Below are 15140 nucleotides of genomic sequence, written 5' to 3'. Positions count from 1 at the left end.
ACAAAAGAAGAAAGTGCCTTCACATTTCCCAGCATCCAGTAGAAATTATTGAGCCTGATTTGGTAATCCATCCAATTCAAGGTTGCTTTGATAGCCACACCATGGCAGAGGGGGGCACAGCACAGGAGAATTATTAACTTAATCCTCCTGCCTTGTTTGTTTGATGCTGCCTCACTCCAGTGCGAGTCAATAAAACTTTGTGCACCAACAGACACAACTTCAGCACCCACCATCTGGGCCAAAATGGGGATTAGCAAAGCTGCCTTTCTCTTCCTTCTCTTCCTTTTCTTGCTCAGCTCAGGTAAGAGCCCTTTGCCTTCTGCTTGCCTGGTTGGGACTGGGGCCAAATACTAGCAGGCTCTGTGTGGTGAAGGTAGGGCCCTAAGTCAATGTGTCACTCATTTCCTGGACAACAATGGGTTTGGGCCTGGCTGGTCAGAAAGAGCTGCTGTTGAGCAAAGAGAGAGCTGTGGCTTCCCCAGGGCTGTGTTCATTAACAACACCAGAAGACCAGCTGCCTTGGTGTCTGCATGGACAAGTAATGGCCTCAGGCAAACCTTTCCCATGGCCAGAGGTGGGGCACTCTTGGGAAGCAGCCTGTCACAGGCTTGTACAAAACCCACAGCAGTCAGTCAGAAGTTATCTCTAATTTCAGCAGGCTTTGGATCAAATGCTAAAGGTAAAGCTGTGTTTACTGCCAAGCATTGTTAAGCACAGTGATACTGATTTTCATCCTTTATGACAGGAGTTTTAAAGCTTTGAAATGGAATATTTAAAACAAAATGAAAAATTAACAGGCTTCTTCATATTCCAACAATATCACATTTTCTGTTGTCAAACACTTACAATAAAATGTTCTCCCTTGTTTTCCTGAGGGCAGTAGGTAGAAATTTACTCCACAGTAACCTAGATCACCTTTTCCAGGAATATGTCCAGGATTCTTTCTTACAGTTCCAAAAGATGATAGGTGTTCCAATGAAGGTAATATATGGATTTCAAGCTTATCTAGAAATTCTGTAAATAACGATTCCATATGTAGTATATATTTCAATCAGATTTCGATCAGCTACCATACTCTCTTGTACTTTGAAATTACGCATAATTGCATGGCGCTTAAATGACTTTTTAAAAACACTAGTAAATACATATCAGCACAGTTTTTATGAGTTTTTAATGGTTCAGGTCAGAATATCAGGGACTTAAGGTCAGAATACCAGGGACATATAACTGTATGATTGTACCAGGTTATAAAAGAAAACTGAGAAAGTGGGGGGTTTTATTTGTTCATTGTTATCAGCTCTAGCTGACTTGCTCAAAAGTGATGGTCCACAACTGTCTTAAAGCAAATTTTTATGTTTTCTGGGTTAGTTCTGGTCAAATCTGGAATATTGACCAGTATCTTGAATATTCCGTTCAATTATCCTGTGCAATATCTGGGTTTATATAGATTTTAGTTGGACTAATATACTCCCTGATACATTTAAAATCTCTTATATTCTTTTCTAAAGTTTACACTTTGCTGTGTTTTTCAGGCAACCAGCAACACCTTTTCTTTTCTATTATTTAAGTTTCTGCCAATCTATGTTGACTTTTAGTTTATACAGGTCATCCAAATTCCCATGTATTCATTCTTAATGCAACTGTGATCATTTCTTTCTTATAGTCACTGAAAAGGAATAGTATCCAAAAGAGAGCTCTTTGAAAAAATACAGAATTTTAAGATGCGTAAATAAAGTTTGGAAAGGAGTATAATCTTTTTCTAGTCCCCTGGAACAGTGGCCTCAGTTCAGTTAGGAAAAAATTCAGGAAAGGAAGAACTTGTCTATTAACTCCATCAGGAGAAATTAGCAGGGTGGGCTATTGGTGCTCTGCATAGCCCTGCTGTTACAGTAGGACTAGATAGGGGAAGCCTCAGTGTCAGGGATTTCTTGAACCATGCAGGTTTTATAGCATTGAGCCAACTCTGCAGAGAGACAGAAAATGCCCTCAGGCAATGAATAATCATATTTTCATTAGTGGCCAAAATATCTTTTATTTTGTGTGAATCCGTGTCATATGGAGGTAGGTGATGAATGGCCCATATGTCATGGGAATTAGTAACACTGGAGTGATGTTGCAGTGAATTCAGCCCTAATATGAGCTTGTAAATGAAAAATTCACAACATTACCTGTGAGCATGCTGTACAAAATTACGAACTTCCTGCATCTGTCAATAATAATCCATATTGTAAAAAAATGAAATAATTAAACCATATGACCAATTGAACTCACTTGTGCAACACTGTAACGTGATGCTGGAGACGGAAATAAACTCTTGTAGAAATTAGAAACAGAAACATAGAATCTTTTTAGACATAAAAAGAAAAAATCAATTAGATGGTAAACTCGATTGTGAGCTACAGTATTTTAGAGGTGTGTTAGAATTATTAGCAGGTAGATAACATAAGTCTTATGCATATGTCGCTTTCAGATCTAATAATACTAACTAATTTACTAATTTAAAATCTTGGGTTAATTTGTTGCAACAGAGATGTAGTTTGACAATTTCATTACTAAGTCTGCTCAACCCATTGTAATAAAACAATGGTGGGCGTTGTAAAAGGCTGTATAGTAACTTTGTGATTGAGGTGTCTTGCTCTAGGGCAAGACATGTTGGGACAAACAGCTGGGCAGTGACCAATGAAGCTGCAGGGATTGCACAATCCACATGACAGGTCATAATCTCTCATCCACCTGATTCATGCTTCTCCAAAGCCTCGATATGGGTATCACTTCCCTTCATCTTTCTCTGGTTGGTGTTGACACCACTTAGTCTCTCTCTCCATTCACCCTCACTCTTTTTTCCCATTTTTTGCTTTTAGCTTCAAACTCATGCATAACTCTAATCAGAATTGACTCTACGTCTTTCTTCCACCTCTTTCTTCCCATGACATGTTGCAGTAATTCAGCCGTGATTCTGTCAGGAGACAGAAATAACCCCAGAGTTTATCATCTTTTACCCAGAATTATGCAAAATAAATTGCGTCTTCACCTGTCCAAGCTACATGGAAAATGGGACTGAAATACAGATATCTTCTTATCTGCAGAATTCTCATTTGTAATGTCTGATTCCTTTCCTTCCCTTCTAGTAAAAGGAGATATACTGGATGACTATTTGAGAACAGATGGTGTTTGGATACTTACTCGAAACAAACAGTTTTATGAGACAAATAATGAAAAAGAATGTGCAGAAAAATGTGAAGCAGAAAGAAATTTTACCTGCAGGTAATTTCTGTTGAATCGTAAAACTGTGCCATTGTGGGTGTCTGCATATCAATGATATGTTCCTACCTTTACTCAGAACCAACATCCCCATTCTGCTGCAGCTCTGCCTACAGCAGTGTCTCCCATGCTGAGCCTTTAGATTGTGACTTATCTCCAGCCATAAATTACCACAAGATCAAGTAAAGAGTGGATTTACAACCTACTACTCACTTTATAGTAAATGTTAAAGTTCCTGTTTTTATCCAACATTACATGGATAACTGGTTGAGCCTCTCTAGCTGGGTGCTGCTTTGTTTCACAAGAGTGCAAGGTTTCTAGTTCATTGTAGGGACAGTAACTAACCTGAGCAGCTAGGATGATGTTGATAATGTTTTGCCAGCACAGTTTCTAGTTTCCCACACAATAATTCATTCAGAAAGTCATATATCCTGAATAAGTGAGCCACTTGAGAGTACTAGATAACCCTAACCTCATACTTGTCTAAAATATTGCATGCAGTATCTGAAAGATAAGAATGAATATAAAACAGTGGTAGCAAATTAATAATTTATAGAAAAATACTTATAAGTTTAATAATTTGAAATTAATTTAAAATATTGCTTCCTATGTCAATATTGCTTCCTTCTCAATTTCAACAGGGCTTTCCTATTCACCAGGAAAAAGCTACAGTGTTTAACACTGGCTGAAAATGCTAAAATGACAGTGACATTTGCCAGCACAGACACAGTTCTTTATGAGAAGATAAGTATGTGTACAGTAAGATGTAACATATTTACTCATCAAGCCTATTCCAATGGCATCCTTCTGTTCTCTGCTGCAGTGCTGGAGCAAATTCCTCTATAGGGCAGAAAACTAACAGAGAATTTGGGGGCCAAACAGGAAGAAGCCACATTACTAAAAATGCTGTTCAAGAGGGATCAAATACCAAGGCCTAGATCCACGGTGGTCTCCATGTGCCATTTGAACTGGGAAGTTACTTGTTGCCTTCCTCCCAGATCCAGTTATATAGTCTTCATCTCCTCTCCCTGGATGTCAGATGTGTCCAGCTTTATTATTTAGACAGGCTAAAATAATGTAGGAGGAACCCATTTTTTCCCAGCAGATTGGTCTCCTGTCCTTGCTCTAACATTTCCATTTTATATTTTGAGGTTTGGGGAGAATCTTCTTGTGCAAACAAGAAAGGGGAAAGGGGAAAAGGAAGGGAAAATTAAGATCATTGCCCTCAAAACTGGAAAATTTTCAGTGTCTGTTGCCAATAAAAGCACCATCGACATGATTTGCATTCTCTGTCTTGGAATCCCACTAGAACAATACCTGGGAGAGTCTGAGGCTAAGATGAATCAAAAGTTTGGGGGCCCTTATGTGACAAGTGCATTTTGATAACTAAGTATTTTCTGGCTTAAAGTGGTAGCTGGATGACACCCACACTGCAAATGTGCTTATGAACAATGCCTTTCCAAGAATCCCCAGCTGCTGCTGAAAGACATTCCTATTTTTCCCTGTATTATGATAGTATAAGTCTGCATTATTTTGCACATCAAAAACTTGACGTAGCTGTCCTCTTTACTTGATTATATAGCTTTATAACAATGCTTCAGAAATTTTTCTCTTTAGATGCCTAGTAGCTGTAACTAATTTATTTCAAAATACATTATAGAATGTTTGCAGGCACAAGAGGTTCAAAACATGAGTAAAACATGGTTTATCATGTACAGATGATCTTCAGTTATATCTGCAGATTTTCAGTACCAATGAATGTTGTAACACCAGTTAATTTACAAATTTGATTTCATTTCAGTTTACCTTATGCAGTGTAAAAGAGGGATTGGGACAGACTACAGAGGAACAGAAGCCAAGACTCAGAGGGGTATTCCATGCCAGAAGTGGGCAGAAAAAATACCCCACAAACCAAAGTATGTCCCTATTTACATTTCTTTTTGCTGTTCTGAAACTTTTCCAAGTTTCCTCATCTTTATATATATACACAAATTTGTAGTGCAAGTTGTAAAATCCTGTTGTCAGGTGACTTTTAAAAACAGCTTTATCTTTACCTGTCTTGTTACTTTTGACTCTACTGCAATAATCTGGATAAGGAAAGGATGCATTGTTAGCTAGAGAAGTTGTGTCTAAATGTGAGGCGTCTTAAGCAGATTAAATGCTCCTTCTCTCAACACGGTGAAGACTTTTTATATTGGTAACAGTGGGGTCAGAATTACTCTCCTCTGTATAAAGTGATATCTGTCCAACTCTAAGCTCCTCCTACCTGCCATACAGACAGTAAAAAAAAAAAAAATTGAGAAAAGTATCGAAGGGCCAAATGGATCTGGCTAGGTAGAGTCTTCTCAGGGCTGTCTGCCATTGGGCTCACTGAAGCAAGTGGGGAAGCAGAGGTCCTGTGTCCTCTCATCTATGTTCATGGTTTTTTAAAGAAAATATTTTGGTTTTATTCTAATTAAACACACTTGGATACTCTTGTTCAAATAATTTAAAAGTAATTTAGTCTTCTCTGGGAGGGTTGCTATAGGAAGAAGCCTAGCTTCACTTGCTTCAGATCTCTGTGAGACCTAGTTGTGTTTGGTGAATAGTCTCTAGAAACACACAACTTTTAAAGCAGCTCCATTAAGACAAACACGACAGAGCCACAGGTTGTAGTGAGCTCATTAGATCAACTGGATGCACGAATTAAAGACAATTGTCCTTTGAGACTGTCATTGTCCTTACAGGCTGTAGGCTCACTTCTTACCAGCAACTGGGGCTAGGGAAAAAGCTACTAATAATTGTAGTTAGGAATGATTTTTCAGTTTTCATTTATGGCTTACAATGGGAAATCAGTTTCTCTCATTTTTACTGTGAATGAATAAAATTCCCAGCTAACTGAACAGGTTGAACTTTTCCCTTCGACACCACTAAAGTATTGGCATTAAAATAGAAATTTAATACTATTACAGTTATACACCTGAAAAACACCCCAATGCAGGGTTGGAAGAAAATTACTGCAGAAACCCTGATGCAGATGAAAATGGACCGTGGTGTTACACAACAGATCCTGCTATGAGATTTGATTACTGTGCCATCCCAGAGTGTGAGGACCAGGTCACGCACACCGGAGAAGGTATATTTACTTTTCAGAGAAGAGATGTTCAAGTAGGGAATATTATTCCTGCTACTTTTTTTGTGTTTTATTTCTATTTTTTCTATTTATTTCTAATTTTTTCAAATTAGAATTTAAATCAAGATGAACTTAAGAAGTTCTCAACAGAGAGGTTGCTTTACTAATTGGCTTGAGTTATCAAAGTTATTTTGTAAATATGGAAGAACTAAAATTTTTTAATCATTTGCTGATGTTGTTTGCTTTATCTTCATGTGTCTTGTGACTTTTGACTACTGGCAGAGAATGGCAGAGATCTGGATAAGGACTATATTGCTCTTACACCAGTAATTTATTTAATTGTAACAAGGGTAAAGAGTGACCCAAGTGCTGTATGACACACTGAACTCCCATTGCTAACAGTACATACAGATACATGACAAATTCCTCCCTGCAAGTGAAACATACTCCTGAAGCATTATTAACTTGGCCAGGCTGTAATGCACAGCTTTCTGAATTCCTTTCATTGTTAGCTGGAGCAAATCCCACTTGTTCTTTCAGCATAATCCTCCATGAATAGGCTCGTGTGTTCCTTGCTTCTTTTCCTTCTGCCTAGGACCTCTGGGGGAGTGCATGCAGTGTAATGGTGAGGATTACCGTGGAGAAGTTTCCAGAACAGAGTCTGGACTGGAGTGCCAACACTGGGATGTGCAAGAGCCTCATATGCATGGATTTATCCTGGAACAGTGAGTGACACTCAGCACCAAACTCATTCCCATAGAGCCTGGGAGAAGCTGCCTGCAGACAGCCTCATTGCTACACATGGCTGTTGCTGACTCCCAAGTTTCTCTCCATGTTCAATGTACAGTTATCCAGAGAAGGATCTGAAGATGAATTATTGCCGCAATCCTGATGGTGAACTTCGGCCCTGGTGTTTCACTACCAACCCAAATAAACGCTGGGAATATTGCAACATTCCTCGGTGCTGTGAGTCTGATTTCCTGAGATCACTCCAGAGGGTAGCTCATTAAAATAATGCAAGGAAGTGAAAGAAAAGAAACCACAGTTCTGAGTAACCTACAGGTATCTCTGTGAATCAGGGAAAGTGCACATTAATAAGCAGAATCACTCATTAAACTTCTATTATGCAAAATCATGTATGGTCAGTGAGGATGAAGGTGTCACAAAGTGCAGTACAGCCAAAGATGTTATGGGAAACCATAATTTGCCCTTAACCACGTTACTTTTCAACTTACTAGGGGGGCAAGACATTAAGGTTAAATCAGATGGTAGTTTACTGCTGATCTGCTAACTCATAGAAATCATCTAAATTACCATGTGGCTATACTGTGATATTTTACCTGGGTCTCATCTACACAGCCAGCACTGCCTTTTTCTTAGCAAGGCATGAATCCTGAGAAACAGGTTCAGGCCTCAGGAGAAAAACCTGGCTTATCAGTGAGCCAGCTTAACCCATTAAGTTGAGCACACTAAATCTGGCTATTTCCAAGGTGCTGAATTAAGAGGTAACATTACCTATTTTAGAAGTGGATTGCACTTCAAGAAAAAACAATTATAAGTGTGGTTTTTCTCTCTAGAGATTGCTTTCTTATGTATCTGCACTTGTCAGTGCTCTACGTAGTGGTGTGTGTTTGCTAGATGTAGTTCTCTTAGCATGCTCAATTACTGATGGCAGAATAACTATTTATAGACTTTTGTATGATAAATTGTGACAGTTGCCTTTTATTAGGATTTCCATCCTGCACTTAAAACTTAAAAGTTTAAGGAACATATCAACCTTTTAGGGTCATACTCATGTCCTTGGGGAATTCTGTATAAGTATGTGCTGTAAGTTCATTTTCCATTTGTCCTCTGCAGGTTCTATGCCTCTGATCATTACTCTTGTTTTCTTTGCTGTTCCCCACATGGCAGACCATTTCACTTTCTTTCTTTTTTTCACTATTCCTTCTGTCCCTCTTCCCCAGTTCACCGACTCCAGAAGTTCAGCTCTGAAGGCTGCTCTGCTTTCTCTCACAATTTCTTCTTGGTCCTTTCTGCCCTTCCACACTACCTGTGTGTATTGTATTGAGTATCGTATTATTGTAATACAACATTCAACTAAACTCCATCTCACTTGGATTTACAAGACTGTGCAAGACTACTCACTGCCTTTCCTGCTCTGCTCTCAGGGGACAGTAGGCACAGAGTGTGGCTCAACCCAGCCAAGTTATTTACTGGCTACTGTAAAGGGGCAGACTCAGGACATCCATCTGGCAGTCTGGAGGCCCATAAAAATGTCCTCTTTGATTTTGACATATTTTGACATGGCTTTTAACCAGTGTAACCTTTGCTGAAAGAAAAAAAAATACATCTTCAACATTACCAAAACAAAGGTATTTATATATTTTTGAAAGCACTACTTAACAATATTTTCCTCCCCTTCCCTTTCCTTTTCTTTTTCTTCTTTTCCTGTTACAGCTACACCCCCACCAGTCTCTGGCCTGGACTCCCAGTGTCTTTCAGGGAGAGGAGAAGACTATCGAGGAAGGATAGCCATCACTGAATCGGGAAATGCCTGTCAACACTGGAACACGCAGTTTCCTCACAAACATGGCTGGGTTCCTGACAGATACCCCTGCAAGTATGCTGAGCCTCATCATTCTGAACAAATACCAAAGAACAGTTGTTCCCTATCAATCTAGATGCAGAGGCAAGAGGAGGACAGGTTTTCCACATATATATTAAGTTGTAATTCTCACTGTTTGTCAGTGCTCATTACTTCTGTTCAGGTCTTGCTCTTTATATTTTTTCTGCCTCCCTGTTTATTCTCATGTATTTTTCTCACTTGTCTCCTCCACATCCCACAGCAGATCTATAGTTAGCTCACTACTTCTATGTTAAAAATCCTTTGGCTGTGTTTTGGCACATCTTCAATGCATTACTCTTGTGAAGAGTGATGCTCCAAGGACAACATACTCCCATACATCCTTGTGCTCCAAGGTCAGAGGAGCTGGGTTTGCAGAGCATTACTGATGTGCAGGAATAGCTGGAAGTGACCTGGTTTATAGCTCTGTAGTTTGATCCTGCAAGTTTTCCCAGGGAGCTGGAACCCTGTCCACTCTCACGGGGCAGAAAGCAGCGTGCACCAGTGCTCCTATGTACACACTTCCAGTCTGTCACATCCAGCCTTGCCTGGCTCTTACTGTAATCTCAGGGATATCAGTGCCTTGTATTTTGAAGCCAGCTCTTCCTGCTGCACCTTGACCTCAACAACAAGAGCAGAGAGTGTAAGCATTGGAAAAGTTCTTCCTATATCTTCAGCATTCAGACTGCGAAGTTGAAGACCATTGATTAGTCCCAAAGGAGTGATGCATGAGCTAATCAATCTTCAAAAGGAATAAATACACCACTGAGCTCAATTCTGCATGCAGTAGTTGTTAATAGTCATGCACACAACTCTTCTGGATTTCTGTGACTGGTTTAAAGTCACTGTTCCTGTTTCTTGTTTTAAGGGGCTTAGAGGAAAACTACTGTAGAAACCCTGATGGAGAGAAGAAGCCTTGGTGCTACACCACCAACAGCAACATTAGATGGGAATATTGCACAATTCCTCCCTGTGACAGAACAGAACAAGGGATTGCTGGTATGAACAGTGGACTGTAATTGAGATAAGGACTTTAAAACAGTGAAAGATTAATTGTTTCATATTATAAATGTGCTAAATATTTTTTCCAGTCACTTTGTCACTCTTAATGTTTGTCTGCCTGGTATGTTGCAAAATCTGCGAAATATTAAACTTTGAGTGGTTAGGGAAATACAGTGAAAGATGCAAATCACAAGCTGACTCAATAGAAGAATTACAAGATGAAAGATATTTATGTTTTTATATTCCTTTCTTCCCAAAGGTAGGCCAATTATAGCAAATTCATCAAAAAATAAAAAGGTTTAAAGGGATGAAAAATTGCTAAACAAAATTAACTCCTAGTTTTGGAAGTTAGCCACAAATGAGAGGATAAGAGCTTCCAATGTAATTAAAAACCACATTGAAGCATTCATTTATTTAAGCACAAAATTAACAAGAAAGTCTTACAATCAAAAGAATAATAGAGAGACTAAAGTTTAACATAATGTCTGTTTGAAAAATATAATTGGCAAAATCACCAGTATCTAATGTTTGAGGATTTTGCATGAGAAATTTCTTATCTTTAATTCTGACATGTTCACTTATGCCAAAATTAAACTTATGCCAAAATTAAACTTCGCTGAAAAACATCTGACATAAGATGTTGAAACTGTGAAAGTTTTCTCAGTATCTTTGGAAATGCCCTTCTGCTGCAGCTGTGATGACTTCACTGGATACTGTCTGCATAAACGAGTTGTTCATTTCTGTCACCCTGTGTGTTTGAGGCTTTCTTGTGCCTGCTCAGTAAGAACATTAAAATTACAATGCCAAAGACCAGTTTCTGTTGTTTGCTGCAGATATGCCTGTACAAGCTCCCATAACAGAGTGCTACCAAGGCAAAGGGCAGAGTTATCGTGGCACAACTTCTGTCACTGTATCAGGAAGGAAGTGCCAGGCCTGGAGCTCCATGTTCCCACATAGGCATATAAAAACCCCGGAGAGATTCCCGGACGCGTACGTTTATCTCACCTTTTCTCGCTTTCTCTGGCAATAACTGCTGCTGGTTGTATTGTCTTTGCACAGCTAAGCTTTAAAATACTGCTAGGGAATGTATTGATAAAAGAGAACTTTTCTAAGATACAGAAATGCTTTCTGTTAGTCTCATCTGTAGGAATTGTGTTTTCTTGTTATCTAAATTCTGAGTAAAATACAGCTGTGTCCCTTACTCTTAAATATGATCTTCTGCAACCAACACCAGGAGACTTGCATCCAGAGACAAGGCATCTACTGAAATATGTGTTTGTTTATGAATTTGAGACTTGCTGTTGTGGCCTTTCTAATGATTTAATCCGGACAGGACACAGCATTTATGATACAAAACACACAGTCAGATAGGTCATGCTTAGAAATGCCAACTAAGTGTTCTTTGCCATTGGAATTGGGCACCCAGAATTCTGTGCACTGAAATTTCCCCTTGATTTATCTTTTTCAGATTAACAAAACTGCAGCAGGAATGACTGGAGCAGTGACAAGCTAACCAAAATCAGTAATGTGCCAGTTTTTAGTAAGGGCAGGAGAACAACAAGATTGCAGGAGCAATTGTGAGGAAATTCATCATGCTTAGTGGATTATAAGCAGGAAGATTGATACTTTTCTAATTTTTTGCCCTTTTTATGCTGTCACCCTAAATAATTTGAAATTTTCAGTTCTATTTTGGCATGAAAAAACTGGAATATCCTCAGAGGGAATGATATCTTTCAAAAACATTTTTAAAAATTAAAATCAAGCTTGGAAAATTTGGAATTCATGTGTTCTGTCATATTCAGAGAAAAAGTATTTCAGTTCTTTTTTATTCTGAGAGTGTTCTGTGATTCAGAAGGGGGAAATATTGCAACTTTGCAAATTATTGAAGAGAAATTCTACTCCCCCATGCCCTAGCCAGCACAGACATGGGACTCCTCTCACTGAAGTCGGTAGAGGACTACCCCATTCAGTAGAAATGGAGTTTTGGGGTTTAAGAGGGGATCAATTGCATAAGGATTTGTTTGCCATTCTTCTGAATATGAGAAAAAAACCTTTTGACATTTAAAAAAATTTGGAAAAGCCTAAGTTCCCCCCAATAGTATGAATTTTCTTGCATATTTATTACTAATTCACACATTCTGACAATTGTGTATGCTTACACACACCTACTTATAATTTTTTTTTAATTGCCAAGTGGGGTAATTATTTAGGTACTGGTGTATTAAAATATTACAGCCAGAGTATAAGCCAGTAGTTGAATTGTTTCCTTTATGCATAAATATATTCAGGATTTCAATGCACATGTGAAATACAACTCTTCACTAGCATGACAACCACAGATGTGCTTGCTGGTAATAGGATATCTGGCCATAAGTAAAACCAATAAATCTATTTATTAGTACATAGTAGATGTACATAGTACATTCTTTTGTCAATATATTCCTGTGCTTACTTTCAGTCTTATGCAGCATGACTGTTGACTTTATTTGTGCAGGGATTTGAGGGAAAACTATTGTAGAAACCCAGATGGTGACAGCAGCCCGTGGTGTTTCACCACTGACCCCAACACAATATGGGAGTACTGCAATCTCAAGAGGTGTGATGATCATGCACAAGAGCCTGCATCAAATGCCTCCCCTGGAATGATGGAACAAAACACTGGCTGGACTATACCCACTACATCTGGTAACAGCTGGCTATAAGCATCACCTCCTGTAGTGTCTATGGTAAGTAGCAACCTATCAAAATTATTCTTGAGTGTCATGGTTTAACCACAGCCAGAAACTAAGTACCATGCAGCTGCTCACTCATTCACCCATCCCTTCTTTGGTGGGGAAATTTTGAAAAAGTAAGACTCATGAGATAAGAATAGTTTAATAATTGAAACAAAATGATGTGCAATAACTACAATAATAATAGTGGCAATAATAATAGTAATAATTGTAATGAAAACATGAGAGAGAGATAAAACCCAAAGGAACAAAAGTGATGCACAATGCAATTGCTGACCAATGCCCAGCCTGTCCCTGAACAGCAATTAGTGGCTCCATCCAGTGCATGTAATGCTTATACATGTTATTCTATGGGATGGAACATCCCTGTGGCCAGGCCAGGTCAGCTGTCCTGGCCATGCTTCTGCCCAGCTTCTTGTGCACCTCCTTACTGGCAGAGAAGGGAAGCTGAAAAGTCCTTGAGTTAGAGTAAGCACTACTTAGTAACAACCAAAATATCAGTGTGTTATAATTGCTATTCTGATAGTAAATCTAAAACACGGCACTCTACCAGCTACTAAGAAGAAAATTAACTCTATCTAAGCCAAAACCAGTTCACTGACTAGGCTTGCAATGTAACAATTACATCCCTCCTGCAGCTCTCTGATCTGTACTGCTGCATTTTGCAGCAAGCGCTCTCTAGTTAGTATATATCCTGTAGCCTATGTCATTTTACAGTGCATTCTGAAGGAATTCACCTTTTTTATTTAGGTGAACAAGAGGAAAAAAGACCTTTCTAGTATTTCTCTAGCTGTGTGCTATTGAAATATGTGACTGTTATTATCATAAGAATTCTGCTTGTGTTGTGCTTTATATTTTCAGGGGGGTGACCTGAAAACATAAAGCACAACACAAGCAGAATTGCATTGTTCAAAGGCAGCTTTGTTTTGCAAAATTAGATAAATGAGGTTTTGCTCTGTCCTGTTTTGTTACTTCCTTAATTAACAGTTCACACTGGTCAAAGTGGTATGGCATTTCTTAAAGTATAGTGGAGTTTTGCATGAGTTACTTGTTTTGCAAAGGAAGGTGGCAGGGTTGAACAAAAGACACATTTCTAAATTGAGCTGGGTGCTCTTCTTACATGCAGCAGAAAAGAAGGACCCGTAGCAAAGTCCTTGGAAGCAAAAGTTGCTCCTTCTGTCTAATGGGCTGTTGAAACATGCTTCTCTCATGAAAGTGCTTACTGATACTCATTTAGCAAAAATCTTGAAATCTTTCCAGATATTTGCAATATGTTACAGAAAACATTTAGCCTGAAGTTCCTTGACATCAATATATAATCACCCTGAATTTATGAATGGAAGTGTTAAAAATCATTAATTTTGTGGTGAATTTACTTTGGGAAGCATAGATAACTGTGGGGTAAGAATAATCTAACTTTGACTATAAGCAGGTAAATGCATGTAATTTGGGCTTTCAAGGCTCAGAAATAGTTTCAGAAGCTCAACGTTTCTGCATGAAGCCTAAGAACTGAGGTATACACAGCATTTTTTTTCTTACACAGTCAACCAGAAAAGGAGGAAAATTGTATAAGGCAATATCTTACTCATATTAGCCCAGTGTTGTGAATATCCCACTCACCTGAAGCAAAGCCTGTAATATATTGAATATACTGTATATATACTGTATATATACTGTAATATACTGACTTAGAGACTGTAGGCAATGCTTTCATTGGTAGAGTCAAGAATCATCAGACACAAGTATTCATATCCTGCTATGCCTGCATTTCAAGGAATTTAAAGCATTCAAACAGTTAAATTATTTTTGTCCAGATCGAGTAGATCGGGGATATGGAAAATTAGGAAAGTTCCATTTTTGTGTGTGTCATTGACCTCACAGTGATCTGGGGATTTACTCGCATCCATGACTGGTGGATCTTCAGACCAAGAGCATGGCCTGGATGCTTAGAGACAAGAGGTTTTTTCCCCCCAATTCTTTTATTCCAGCAGGTCTAATAAAACACTTTCTCTCTCTACAGTCCCTGTGTCAGTCACATTTTAAAGCCTTTGGAACTACAATATTATTCCTGCCACTGTTTTGCTGATTGCATGGCTAGTGTCCCCATTACTAGAGGAGTTACCTCATATTTTCTTTTCCTCCCTAGGCTGAAGTTGGAGGATCTCTGGTCTGCCAAAAGAACAAACTTCTCCAATATGGAGTCACTTCTTGCGGACTGGACTGTACTCAGACATCAAAGTCTGTTTTTTTCCAAATTCCTGATTTTTTTTCTTGGATCAAGAATGCAGTAGCTTCCCACCGAATCTGGATGCTGGCTAATTTTTCTGGAAAGCAGTCCCTGTGTCAGAAACAACATTCCAACATACCAAGGCTTTATGACTGGTTTTTAAAATTATGTAATAATTCATAG

General features: G+C 38.7%; 1 protein-coding gene across 1 annotated transcript; it reads left to right on the top strand.

Moving 5' to 3' along the window:
* Positions 1-243: 243 nt before the first annotated feature.
* LOC115901776 (plasminogen-like) lies at positions 244-15140 on the top strand. The gene is made up of 13 exons (XM_030944739.1): positions 244-301; positions 3129-3264; positions 3903-4009; positions 5063-5177; positions 6213-6376; positions 6969-7098; positions 7221-7339; positions 8831-8993; positions 9865-9995; positions 10231-10257; positions 10859-10988; positions 12493-12619; positions 14877-15140. The coding sequence occupies exons 1-13, from the start codon at positions 244-246 to the stop codon at positions 15138-15140; spliced, it is 1671 nt and encodes a 556-aa protein (XP_030800599.1).

This window comes from Camarhynchus parvulus, chromosome 3 (assembly GCF_901933205.1).
Source record: "Camarhynchus parvulus chromosome 3, STF_HiC, whole genome shotgun sequence".
Classification (NCBI taxonomy): domain Eukaryota; kingdom Metazoa; phylum Chordata; class Aves; order Passeriformes; family Thraupidae; genus Camarhynchus; species Camarhynchus parvulus.
The sequence above is the reverse complement of the archived record's forward strand: the minus strand, read 5'-3'. Positions and strand labels throughout refer to the sequence as shown.